At 43.4% G+C, this 13,138-nt stretch overlaps 1 protein-coding gene across 3 annotated transcripts in view; it reads right to left on the bottom strand.

The window, feature by feature from the left end:
* Positions 1-1,539: 1,539 nt before the first annotated feature.
* Positions 1,540-13,138, bottom strand: part of RPS6KA2 (ribosomal protein S6 kinase A2) — a 321,408-nt gene continuing 309,809 nt past the window's right edge. For all 3 annotated transcript variants that reach the window (XM_055714505.1, XM_027810973.2, XM_005443111.3), the window contains 3 exons: positions 10,826-10,943; positions 9,616-9,753; positions 1,540-9,220 (listed from right to left, as the gene is read on the bottom strand). In XM_055714505.1, coding sequence (XP_055570480.1) covers positions 9,095-9,220; positions 9,616-9,753; positions 10,826-10,943 — 382 coding nt within the window. In that variant the 3' untranslated portion in view covers positions 1,540-9,094. The remainder of the gene's footprint in view (positions 9,221-9,615; positions 9,754-10,825; positions 10,944-13,138) is intronic.

The raw sequence follows: 13,138 nt of genomic DNA, 5'->3' as shown, positions 1-13,138 counted from the left end.
ACACCACAAGTGGGACACAAAAAGGGGGTGAAGCGGCCAAAGGTGAATTAGGATGGGATAAAGCAGGAGGAAGATATAAAAAGGAAATTAATATTGACTACAGAGCAGAGTTACAAGGGGGAGGGGCGTTGTTTGCTACTTTTTTAATTATTTTTTTTTCAACAAATGGGTTCTTTTCTATCCAGGGAAAAAAGCATGGTTGCGTATCAGTGAGTGCAGACACTGAAGATGGTTGCTAATGCAGATTTCCTAAAAGGGTCGTGTCTTGTATCAGGCACTTGAACATACTCTACAAAGCCTTCCTTTTAGACACCTCATTTATTTGTTTTCTGGGGTTGGAGGGTGACTCACATTTGCCTGCCCAGGGCCTGGCATGCCACAGGGCTTCCCAGCCAGGTCCTCTGCAAAGTGATATATGTCCAACAGTGGCTGAAGCTGGCTCATTCCTGGTCATGTTCGTGTGAAAGCAGGAATTAGAAGAGGGGAAGGAAGAGAAAGGCTGCTTGTTTTTTTTCTCCTCTCACTTTTCCCATTTGGATGTTCTCGTACATGACTATGGTTCTTCAGAAAAACCTCCTTTGTTAGCCACTGGGCCTATAAAAATGGATGTACAGTAGTCATTGGCTTGCCTGCCAGGGAGGGCAATGAAAACCACAAGATGGACCTGTGGGACAGAAGCTCGATAAGAGAGAGGAGGAATAATTCCTGGTAGGTACTGGGGTGGTGCGGAGGAAGAGGATGGGGAGGGACATACACATGTCTACACATGACATACACATACCATAAGGTCTAAAGGAGCTGGAAGGGTCCACTCTTTTAGGGACAGAGAAAAGAAAGGAAGGGCAGAAGTGGGAGAAGGAGAGGAGCAGCTGGCAGGAGAACAGAGGCATGAGACGACCTACGGTCAGAGCAGAAATCCTATGAGTAACATATTTGAAATCCAAGTTTGCTTGGTCATGCTCGCTTGGACCAGGATCATGCAGTTTCTCCCTGTCTGGTACCACATGCTGTTCCTGTGGGGAGCCTGAGCTGGGCTCACCACCGCTGTGATGCTGCTGGACATCCACAGACGTGAACGCCAGTGTCATGGTGTGCAGGCTCAGACATGGTAACACCAGGGAAGCAGAACGAATCCCTCAAAGCAGGAGAGGTTTCTTTTGCTTTTGTGGTCACTAGTAAGTTCAGCAAGCAGAAAGGATATGCAGGCTGCTTGCCAGTGGTGAGCACTTTCCAGAACCATACCTTGGAAGTTCCTTAAGGGGCAAGGGAAACCCTCGCCAGGCAGCTTGTGTGAAAGTGCTCATTTGTCTGACAGTGAAACCCCAAATTTGTCTGCTGGGTGAACTGCCTGACTGATGTGGGGTTAAAGGCTTACTTGTTGCTTCCCAAAGCGGAGGTTTGAGTATTCAGGCTGCACAGAGGTAACAGCTCCAGATACAGTTGGAAAAGGTAACTGTGCTTTTACTGTGACCAACACATGGCATTCAAACATGGCCAGTGCTTGGGGACTGGAAAGGAACTATGCAAAAACGAGCAGAATCCTTTATTTTCTTTTTTATTTCTTTATAAAGAAAGGAAAGGATGGGCATGCCAAGCCACAGCGGAGTACAGATAAGGGTGAGCACTGAGGCTTCTCCTTGGGGGCCATCCACAGTAAACTCTTGCCCTGGCATAGTACAGCTCCCCATCCCTCCTGCCAGGAGGGACCCAGCACGCAGCCAGCCCTTCAGCACAATTGCAGCTCTTTGAAGTCAGTTTGCACAGTTTCACAATACCGTCAGCCCACGTCACATGGGGCAGCAGCAGCTGAGGCCAGCAACAGTAGCAGCAGCAACACTGGGTACAGTGCACAGAAGAAAGGGAGCAAAGAGCTCATTTGCAAACAGTAGGTAACAATATAGAAAGTCCAAAGATCATCATTCTGCTATAAAAATATTACACTTCATAAAACCATGTACTATAAAAAAAATCTATTCAGAAACGCTGGTAAACATAATAAATATCTGTACACCGGCTGCCCTTTTCATACAGGAAACGTAAAAAGCGTGAGCCTCAGAAATCATGGTTTGTAAACATGAATATGGAGCCTGTAAACAAAGTGCTAGATCATGGTTCATTTCAAGGTCAAATTCATTTAATACTACCCAAGTAAACCCCTTGCACCGTGTCGTCACCTAAAGGCCACACTCCACCACTGGGACAGGAAGGGGGACACTGCTCTGAGCTGTCCCCTTGTTTCACTGAAGGTGCACGTGAATGAAGGAACTAATACAGCAAGAGTGAAGGAAGCAGGATTTGGCTCTGAGTAGCAAATCAGAACCAATCTTCTAGCAACTGGTTTTCACTTTCTGCACTTCAAATGCTTAATTCCAGCCTCTCCTTTCAAAATCCGCCTTTATCAAAGAGGACATGCATTTTCCTCATTTGCCTTTCAAGCTAGTCTGAAAACTGCGACTGTAAAAGAAATTTAGGAGAAATAATGGAGCACAAATTGACTGTGTAACTACGTACAGCAAAGCAAGAAGCAGTGGTTGTACAGTTCAACACTGAACATTATGGTTTACACAACACCGGCTGATGCAGAGGGCCAAATTCTTAATTCCAGACTTTCAACACTGGGCTGCAAAAGATTTCCATGTGCAAGCCTGCACGGACACGCATGATCAGATGCCTGATTAGCTGGCTGATGTGCCTGTGTTGTCACCTGGTTGCACATGGAAATGCAAGGTTTAAGCTCACAAAACTTACGAATAATTTTACCTAAAATTTGGCTCTAAGAACTACTGTGACTTTATTTGCTTTGTAACATTCTCATTCTGGACAGGCTTCTACTCACCCTTCACCTAAATACTGAGAATTTTAGTTCTGGACACAGTCAGAACCTTACTTTTAACTTCACTTTATCTTCTGAGTTTAAACACTCAAATTTTTGCTAACTTTCAGAATACAAGAGGAAGTGCAATTGTTGCTTGTGTTATGAGCATAAACGGCCTGAAGTTATGCCAGAGGAGGTTTAGATTGGACATTAGGAAAAAGTTCTGGACCGAAAGGGCTGTCAAGCATTGGAACAGGCTGCCCAGGGAAGCGGTTGAGTCACCATCCCTGGAGGTGTTTAAAAGACGTGTAGATGTGGCACTTAGGGACATGGTTTAGTGGTGGGCTTGCAGTGTTAGGCTAACAGTTGGACTGGATTATTTTAAAGGTCTTTTCCAACCTAAATGATTCCATGATTCTGTGACATGGAGGGGGATTATGGGACTATGTTCAAACAGGAACGGAGGTACCAGAAGCAGCTTAGCCACCATGTCCCAGGGCAATACAGGGGTTCAGGAGCAGGGTTAGCTATGAGGTGAGGATACACACTTCTAAATGATATGCTGTATACTTTGAAAGAGGGAAAGAAAATGGGCTTGCACGTTTTCCTGTTTTTGATGAACTACATTAAAGCATCTTATTAACATTATTTTAGGCCGTTTTATTTTAATGTAAGGAATATCTGGGGTGGTTGTCCCGGTTGTGCTGCTTGCCTGTCTTTTAGGATTCAGATACGTGACCCCGGAGCTCACATGGCTTTTGTTTAAAGGTGCTGTCTGCAGATGTTCAACAAGGTATCTTTGCTTCTAAATATTTGCTTTGGCATTTTTGCTACACATGTCTTAAGACAGCTTCAGAACACCTGAATGAAAATAGTTTTCCAGTGAAAGCTAAGATATCTTGTTTTCTGCTGTTGTAATCTGCTTTATCTTCCATGTTTGTCTGCCTCACTCCTGCTAGGGGTCTAGAAAGCTGTAGCACTCCACAAAATCAGGTATTTCCTCTGTAAAAATTGGTGATTTAAAAACAAACTCCAGGATTTTTTCTGTCCTCTTTATAAAGTCAGTGGTGGTAAAAATACACACAGTCAACATTATTTACCCATGGCATGTCATCTGCAGCCCTACACCGTCTGGTTACAGGGAGCTTCTATGAACTTGTGACTTTTCAAGCCTGGGCTTGTTCCCCCACTCCGTGCCCACAGGTTGGCACTGGTAACACGCTGCTGTACAAGTATCGCCCTGACTCTGAGCCACGCTTGGGCTCAGCTCAGCATAACTCAGAAACAGAGGGGCAGAGGTAACACTGAAGTTGTGGCCACACCGATGTGTTGACAGCACTGCTGCCAAAACAGATGCTGTTGCCTTCCTGCTGTACTCAGCCACTTGTTCTGATGCACAAACATTTGCTTTGCCCCATGGTGACCGGGATAAGGGAGGTGCAAAAGGACGGATGAGTAGCTGAGGTCAAGAGAGAGTGCCTGCCTGCCTTTTTTTGGCATCAGCACTTGCATATGCTGGCATGAGCTCTGTGGACCGGCAGCATAATAAAACCCTTGTGGCACTCATGGCTTAGGGAATGATGTAAGCCCTGGCATAATTCATACCATAGAATACACAGCAACTGCCATGCTCGACCAAGGTCTGTATGTATTTGTATGTACCAGAGCTGGGTACAAGTTGTAGAGAGATCACTGCACTACACAGACAAAGCCAGCCTGCCCCTTAGAGATCTGCATACTGATTTCTAATAGAGTCTGATCTACCCTGTAAGCCAACAGATTTATTGTCCCTTTCAAACTCAGTCCAAAACCTAGTCAACCCTAAATCTGGTTGAAAAGAGGCCCAGGAACACATCCAGGGTTAGATGAAACACAGGGACACACAATCTGTACTTCATAAGAGTGTGACATGCAACATCATGTCATGACATTGTATCACGTAAGACAAGCTTCTCCCGGCTCTCTGTGCCTGGGTTATCCCCAGTACCCAGGGCCATCTCAGGGAGCTGCTGAAGATGATTTTTGGGAGAAACAAACCAGAATTTATTATCAATGGATTTTTTTTTCCAGATGTGGGGACTGATTACAAAGTGTCTGTGAGGGTCACTTGTGGTTTGCTGAAAAAGTCAGGCTTTATAAATGCTATCTGCTCTTAAAACTTGCTTAGAAAAAATTGAACAAGTAAAAGATTCATGAGGGATGGGGGGCAGGGGTCAGCTGTCCCTCTGAGCAGCATCTCCCACACCTTTGCCATATACACAAGCTGTGGTGCTGCATAGGAACTGGGGTAGCTCTTCCCATGATCTTCTTCATCAGGAATATTTGGCTTCTTCAGAGTCCTGGAGCTGCAGAGATGGGGTCCAGCTCTGCAAAGTCTGGGGAGATGCCTCCTCCCTGCTGGGCAGACTACCCTCTACTGAGCTGAATGACAGCTTTTGAAGTGGCTCTCCAGATGAGCTGACTATGTTCTGTGACAGATACACTCCAGTATGCCTTGGACGGTCATTGCTTTGCACACATTGACGGTTCAGAAATGTAACTATACTATTTGCAATAGCCGAAGGCACTAGGTCATGTCTGGACTGATAATGTGCAAGATGGTATCTAATTCAAAGTGATTTTCAGACTTTTAGGAGTTAAACATAACATTTAATAAAAGTCCCTTAAGATTAAAAAGAGAGGAGAGAGCGAGCCTAAGCTTTTTTCAGTTACGTTTTCTCCTAGAAAGAATAAATGCTTATTGCTGAGCTATACTGCAGCAAGGAGTCTGGGAAGGAAATGCTGGTTTAAAAGCAGCTGTAGCAGTAATCAGGCCATGGCCATGCATCTTCGCCTGCATCCAGCTGGGCCAGGGCAAGTGGCGGGTGCTACCGGTCTGAAATAATGAGTGCTCGTGGCTTATTCCTCCCTCTCTGCCAGGAGCGACTATCCCTTGATTTGCTGATGCAGGCTCTTGTATTTCAGTCCAAGTGAACTGGATCAGCAAGACTGACAGCGGAAATGGTTTAATTGGGTTCATCTTGACTGAAACAGGTCAGAAAACCCTCAGAAGTGCACCTCCCGTGCACAAGCCTGGGGAGCGGGGGCTGATCTGCCTTGGGAGTGTGCGGGGATGCACAGCTGGGACAGAAGGGAGGCTGGATGGGACAGCTTCTTCCATGGATGGGCACGTCCATGGAAGCGGTACTTTATGCATACCCAGAATATGAATGGTATCCATTCCATACCCAGAGAAGGATGGTACTCTATCCATACCCAGAGTAACCACTACCATTTTCAATGTCAGATTTTCAAGAACACCACAGACAAAACTCTGCTGAGCATCACCTCAAGCGCTGACTACACTTCTATTGTCATTTGAACAAGCTGGGACAGCATTTTTTGTGTGTATGCATTTACATATACATACACATGTGCATAAATCTGGATGCACTGGCAACAAAATCTTAATAAGCAACCCCATTATATGTGATTTATAGGCTTATAAAGTAATTAATGGACATCAACATGTATCATTCTGTATGTGGCCCAAACCTGGTATGGTTAATAGGTGATAACTGGTGGGTTAGAAAGAGCTAAACTGAGAAGAGATTCAAACTATTAAACTTTGGGAAGAGCAACATCCTGTAAGTTTGGCCTACAATAATATTCAGATCATTAAAAAATGCTCAAAGAATTAAGACCAAGTATATCAAGAGGGAATTGGACTGTGAAGAGAAATCAAACTGAAGCAATGAAAGATGACCAGGAAGTCTGAGGGGGAGGCAAAACCTGTACATAATATTTACAACACTCTTTCTGCCCATCTACAATACAATTACACAGACCATTGAAAATTTATTTTGTTGAAACAGCACAAATCATCTGGGACCCCAGAAAATCCAGCCCTCCCTCCTGGTTGCACTTAGCATCCTTATGCTCATCTTGCTTCTTCCAGGACAGAAGTCACTTCCAGGGAAACAGGCCTGGCAAGAGCGTTTCTGCATCAGCCAGGGTATCACCTGCCTGCAGACTCGCCTGGCAGTGTGCTGCCAGCAGAAATATATGAGACTTAACTTCTAACAAGAGGAAAAGTATAAAGGCAGCAAAAAGCTGATCCTGAGCACAGCTTAGCCGGCGGGAGAGAACGATGGCTGCTGTGTACATAACCATGGACACACACCTGCACATGTTTGCACACATCAGTCCAAGCCAATTCAGCCACTGTGTGAAGTTTCACAGCGTTGTTTATTCTAGAAAAGAGAAGGGCTTCGTGGAGAGCTGCTTTGCAGCAGTCCTCTGTGCACAGCACATAAACCTGAACATTAAATATAGGTTTAAATTATTAAGAATAAATTTAAATCTAAAAATAGGCTAATGCAAACAAACAAATTTCAGTCAACATCGGAACAGAGCTAGTTTTAGGAAGCATATTGCTATAGCAAATGCAACTCCTTGTTCCCTTGGACACTCAGAGGTGTAATTCCAGTTCAGCACCGAGATGCACATACTACCCAGCAAGGAAAAATTACCATCTCTAGCATATGAAGCTCCATGTTCACATTTTTCTTTTTTTCCTGTCACAACAGAAAAAAGCCAACATAGAACATTAGCTTTTCCCACAAAGCATCTGAGGTGAAAAAATTTACTTGGAAAAAAAAAATTAACAAAAGCAGTACAAAGAAGAATCCTGGTCAGCTTGTGACCACTATAAGCCAAATGGGGAAGAAAAAGAATAAAAAAATAGTTCACATCCGGCACCACAAACCTTGCTCGCTTGCTTTGAAGTCAGGGAATGAGAAAAAAGGTCCATTTTGCTGAGATCATTTCAACGAAGTTTTCTTTCCCTGAACCTGGAAAATCTGGGTAGTAGGGTACAGAACTTTTGTTTTATATGTATATAAATACACATGTACATATTTATATAAATATAAAAGCAGAGCATTCTTCTCATAATTTATTATTATTAAAGCTTGTAACAGAGTTAGCTGGACTCTTCAGAAGTGGGCACTCTCTGTACACAGGCGGCACAGGGAGTTTAGCTCTGCTAGAGCAGAACAGCCAGGCAGGGGCACGAAACGCTGGGTGGTGGAGGCAGATTCGGGTGAGCGGCCAGGGAAGGGCAAGGAGCAATGACTGGAAGTGGCCTCACTTGCTTCAGGGTGGCACTCTGGCCTGCCAGAGCCGGTCTCGTGAGCAGACTCAGTGATGGTGTGGGAGGATGGCTGCACCGACCCAGCCAGCCCCTCGGCAGCCCAGCTGCCTTCTTCTGTACCAGCTGCTGAGGAGGGACTGTTCCTTGCTTTTAAAAGGAGTCCCAGTTTGTCCCCAAAGCATGTGCACGCTAGTTTGCTTTGGCAGTACCACCCACCATGCTGCCATGGGTCTTTCTGCCTACTGCCCTCAAAGTCACATGTCCCTTTCCCCTGACTCTGCTCGGTTCCCCAGCCCCCTCACCTGGTCCTCCCAGACCTCCTGCTTGCTGGCCAAGATCAGACACCTTTTCCTCCCCTGATCCACAGACTCCTGCTCACACTGTTTTACGTGAATGCTTTCCCACAGTCTTGTAAGACCCAATAATTTCCTCAGAGGAGTGAGTTTCTCAGAGGTTTTCTGCTTTCAGAACCCTCTGAGTCAGTCAGGGCTGGTTCGAAGCTCTCCTTGAGCGGTGCTGGCTTCGTTCCACAGAGGGCAGGGGCAAAGTGCAAAAGATTTCTTGAAATCAGAAGATATTTCCACCACCAACAGCTCGCTCTCCTCTTCATGTTGTATAGCACTTGTTTCAAGTTAGGTATTGTTCATGTGTCTCTGCAGCCTTCACTCTTCCTGGGGAGAGTGGAGATCAGTAGATGTCTACTGGTGACCAGCCAGGTCACTTCATCCTGATGCATGCTGGAACAGCTGAAAACGTTCAAACCTGATTGCTATCTTCATAGCAAAAAGTGCTTTTCTTGAGAAACAAAATGAAAACAGTGTTCCCATGGAATATCTTAAGGACTCAAAAACAGTATTTCCTAGGGTGGGAAGGATGAAGCACACCTACTTTATTTGGCTTTATCTCAGTAAGGAAACAGAGCTACTGGCAAAATTGGCACATCTTTGTGAAGTTGTTAAACCTGGGACCCTGGCTGGAATGTAACAGAAATGACGGAGCAAAAGAGAACTTTGCCTTACGCTGGGCTTCTGCTAGTCCTGGCGATGTCGTGTGCGGGTTGTCTGAAGAAGTTCTGCTAGCCAAGTAAAGATGAATTTCTCAAATAATAAACTGTAGGTTTTCAAAGAGGCCTTTTGGGGGTACTGCTACAACCTGGTAGAGGTAAGTCTTTTCATGCCCCGCCGCTGAGCCAGATTGGAGGACAATACAGGCTCCAGCCTTGGTGCCTGAGGTGCTCGGTTTAAAGCGAAGTAGGTGGCTGCCATTGCACCCTGTAAAATAGAGAAAGAGAGAATGCTGGGCTGAAATTCAGTTCATTGATGCTTTCCCCCTCCCTTCTCCTATACAGCTCCCTGAAAAAATGGAGGTGCATGGCTGATTTCCATGAAATGATAACAACATTTCAGCTGCCAGACATCTGGGGTGTCTCTCATTCAAAGTGGTGGGCAGCAGTATGTGCACGGAATGCCACCAGGTCATGATAATGCGGCTTGAAGTTAAAAATACCAAGCAGGTGACAGGTCAAAAACCTTTACTGTTAATACAGTGCCATATTAATTTTTAAATTACAAAAAAATCATCCTCGGTCCTCTATCATTTCCCAGAATATTTACACAAATGACAGCTCATTCTTCAAGGAAGGAAGAGGCAGGGGTATAGGATGTACCTTCACCAGGTGAACATCCTGTCTGCTGAGTTGGTTTTGAGACAGATACTCTCTGTTCACTATCCATGGATGTCTTAGGACTTGGACTGCTGTGAGGCGCTGATGAGGGTCTACATGAAGCATCTTAGACACAATGTCCTGGGTTTAAAAGGAAGAAAACAGCAAGGGAAAAAGTAATTAATAGCAGTGCAGTTTTCACTAAGATCTTCCCAGCGGCAGTGTCATCGTGAGCAAGTCCAATGGGGAGAGGAATGCACTTCAGATATGCTTTATATTTGTTAAGGGTAAAGTCTGTTCTTCAAAATTTTTATGTGCAATGTTCATCTTTCAGCTGATAACCCAGTCAAAAGATGATGTGGAGTGTGTTCACCTTATTGAGTGAGTGTTAATTACTGGTGATAAACACCTAGAGAGGATGCCATCTGGAGGCATCTCCTCACTGACTCCAAAGCATGCTTACAAGAGAAACTTAGAAATTTAACATTCAGGTGGCTAAAATTCAACCATATCAGTTCTACCACATCTGAGCATTTTCATTTCAAAACTGGACATCTGATAAGAAGACCATTGTGAGGCTCATAGGTGTTGGCAGCAAGATCAGTATGTTACTAGGATCGCTTGCAGTTCAGTGGTGGGATATATCAAAGTTCTTCCATTGGATACTACCAGTTGCTAAAACTGAAATTTCTTGCAGGAATCTCTAAATCCTGTCAAAGTTTCTGATTAATGCCAGGCAACTGAACGTTTTCCTGCCCATCTACATGTCTCATAGACTAGCGTGCAGCTTCATGCCCAAAAGTCTCAGAACCAGATGAATTTTCTCTCCTGGGGTTTCCATGCTTTGTGATAGATGAGTAGCCTAAACTGTGAACTATACAGAAGTTAAAAATGCTAGCTTGTGAACTGCCTGCTCCTGGTTAGCTTTGAGGAGCAAAAAGGTGATTCACGTAGAGATCATACACTGACAACCCTACACTTGCATTCACAATTGATGGTGCTGTATTATGCTTTAGTTTAATGAAATAAACTACCATAATTCCTGACACATTATTTCATGTGGAGTGGTAGAAACATAAGGAAGCAAGTTTTTATTTCATGAGGCACTGAGAAATAACCCTTCTGACTATCTCTCTCTTAAGTTTGTTATAACTGCAAACTGCAAGCCCATTTCAGAGAACATAAAAAAAAATCCAAGAAAGTGTTCACTGACCTTTGCAGTATCAGATACTGAATCCCAGTTTCCTCCTGTAAGTGCATATTTGCCACTGCCAATCCTGGCTAGAATCTCCTCTGGGGTGTCATCTGGTCCATTTGCAAAAGGAGTGAACCTATTTAAAAAAAGAGAAAAAAAATACAGTGTAATTTGCAAGTATATGATTTCTAGGATCTAGTGCTAACTGCCACCGATTACAGGAATTTGGTTCCAGAATGGACCAGATATCACTGCTTCATTTTGACTTAATCTATACAGCCCAGTGATTCCTCATATTAAGTTGTTTGGCAGAGGAAAAGACTGATTCCTTAATTGTTTTTTAAATTTTTGTTCTCTTCCCAGTTTTTTAGGAGTGAAATATTCTTTTTAAGAGATAGACAGGTTTTTACCTCTTTAAGTGTTTTAACTTTGCTTTATTGCTAATAGAAGTACCTTGATAATGGCAAGAAAGGAGAAAAATAATAAAAGGGAGAAAGTAGAAAAAAGAACCCTTTATAATCTATTTTTCAGCGTTTTGTTAACCATAACATGCAAGTCTGTTGGGCAAAACAAATGATCTGCAAAAGGCTACTTCCTGATCTAGCCAGTCAGAAATGAATAGTGACATGCACCCAGCTTTACAAAATCTGTGTCACATGCATTTGTCTTTATAAAGTGACAAGTGATACGATTTTTGCAGCTGGCTAAAATCTACCAGGCCAAATTTTACCCTGCAATCTTGAACAGCTGTGTAGGTTTTTATGTGGGTATTTTAATATTTTTCCTTCCTTCTGTCTTTTCTCTTCTGAAAACTTGCCAGTGTTTTTTACATAGTTAAACAGTTGGTTTGGCCACAGCTTCCTATCCCACCTGGTTTCTAGAAGCAAATTCAATTCCTCATGCTGTATTTTCTAATTTTCAAAAACATTGCAGACTTCACAGAAGTTCAGCCCAAAGAGATAAGTAATATTATTCCAGTCAGGAGGGATGAATTATGAGTTAAGGACTTGCTAAAACTCCAAGGTCTGTCACTACCTGCATTCACAGGATCCCGGGCTTGTGCTCCAGTCCTGGCTGTTTGGGCCCTCTCTGCTCATAGTGATGATGGGAGCAGAATAAAATCCTGGATGCAAATAAAAGTCAGTGCCTACTAACTCTTCTCTGGTGAGGAAGAACAAGACCATCCCTAAATGCAGTCGTGGCACTGAAAAGGTCAGCACTTCTCAACTGTTTCCATTACTCTGACCTTCTCTTTTAGCACAGAAAAAAGTGAGATACAAGTTAATAGCACCTGTTGGCAAATTTAATATTCACTAAGTTATGCAATTTGTATTTCAGATTCAAATATATTTGGATTTTTGTCTTCATATATGAAAAAGAAGCATTTTGAATACAATCAGCTAAACAAATGTAACTGTGGGTAATGTGTTGATTTTATTTTACTGATTCTGGTTGTGTATCACTGCAAATCTATGGCATTAGCCTAATAGAAACAGGTTTTTGGATATCCAAGCAGACTGCGACACGTACCCAGAAAGTCACAATATATTTCAGCTAATGGTGAATGAATTTTACTCAGGAACAAAATAGATGGGATAGAAACCTCTGGCACTTTTTCTATAATCTACGAGGCAAGAGACACGAATAACGGAAGGGTAGGGTCCAACTCTTCGTTTTCTGTATACATCTAGGAATGAATTCAAGCTTCTTGCCACAGCTGAATGATCAGGAAGCAGATTAAAGAGCTGTGAGAGGTCACCAAAAAAGTTTCAAGCTGCACTTCAAGTTGCACTTATGTGCATACCAAATGTGCACATACCAGACCTTGAGAAATTAATTTCAGGGGCCTGATAACTCCAGATTGGGTTTGCCCACTGTGTTTTCCATTCACCCCAGCAAAACTTATTCCTGTCCTTCACTGCTTGTTTCAGTCTCTCTCTTTTTCTGGGTCTTTTTGTGTCAGTATTTAACTTCAGTCAACACACTGATAGCAGTATTTTTGCCAAGTACCCCCCAAAAGTTCCTGCTGCCTGTTGCTGTTCTTGCTGGTCTGTTCATGTACTTTCTGTCCTTTCTGCAGCATATTTTTGAAATATCATATGAAAACTATGTTTGGAGGTTTTTTGGGGGCCTTTAAAGTTACTCAGATACTACAGTAATATCAACAGTAGAAGAAGAATGAAGCTGAAGAGAATACATGCATTAATAGAAATGAATGAACATCCTGTTATGGATAAGGTGAACATAGTATGGCTTTTCATACTCCTATGCTCCTCTCCTAGTGTAAAACTTTCACACTTGCTTAAGTGGTGAGTGAGCCTTTCAGGAGTC

The sequence above is a fragment of the Falco cherrug genome, chromosome 6 (genome assembly GCF_023634085.1).
Source record: "Falco cherrug isolate bFalChe1 chromosome 6, bFalChe1.pri, whole genome shotgun sequence".
NCBI lineage: Eukaryota > Metazoa > Chordata > Aves > Falconiformes > Falconidae > Falco > Falco cherrug.
This window is presented reverse-complemented; position numbering and strand designations above follow the sequence as displayed.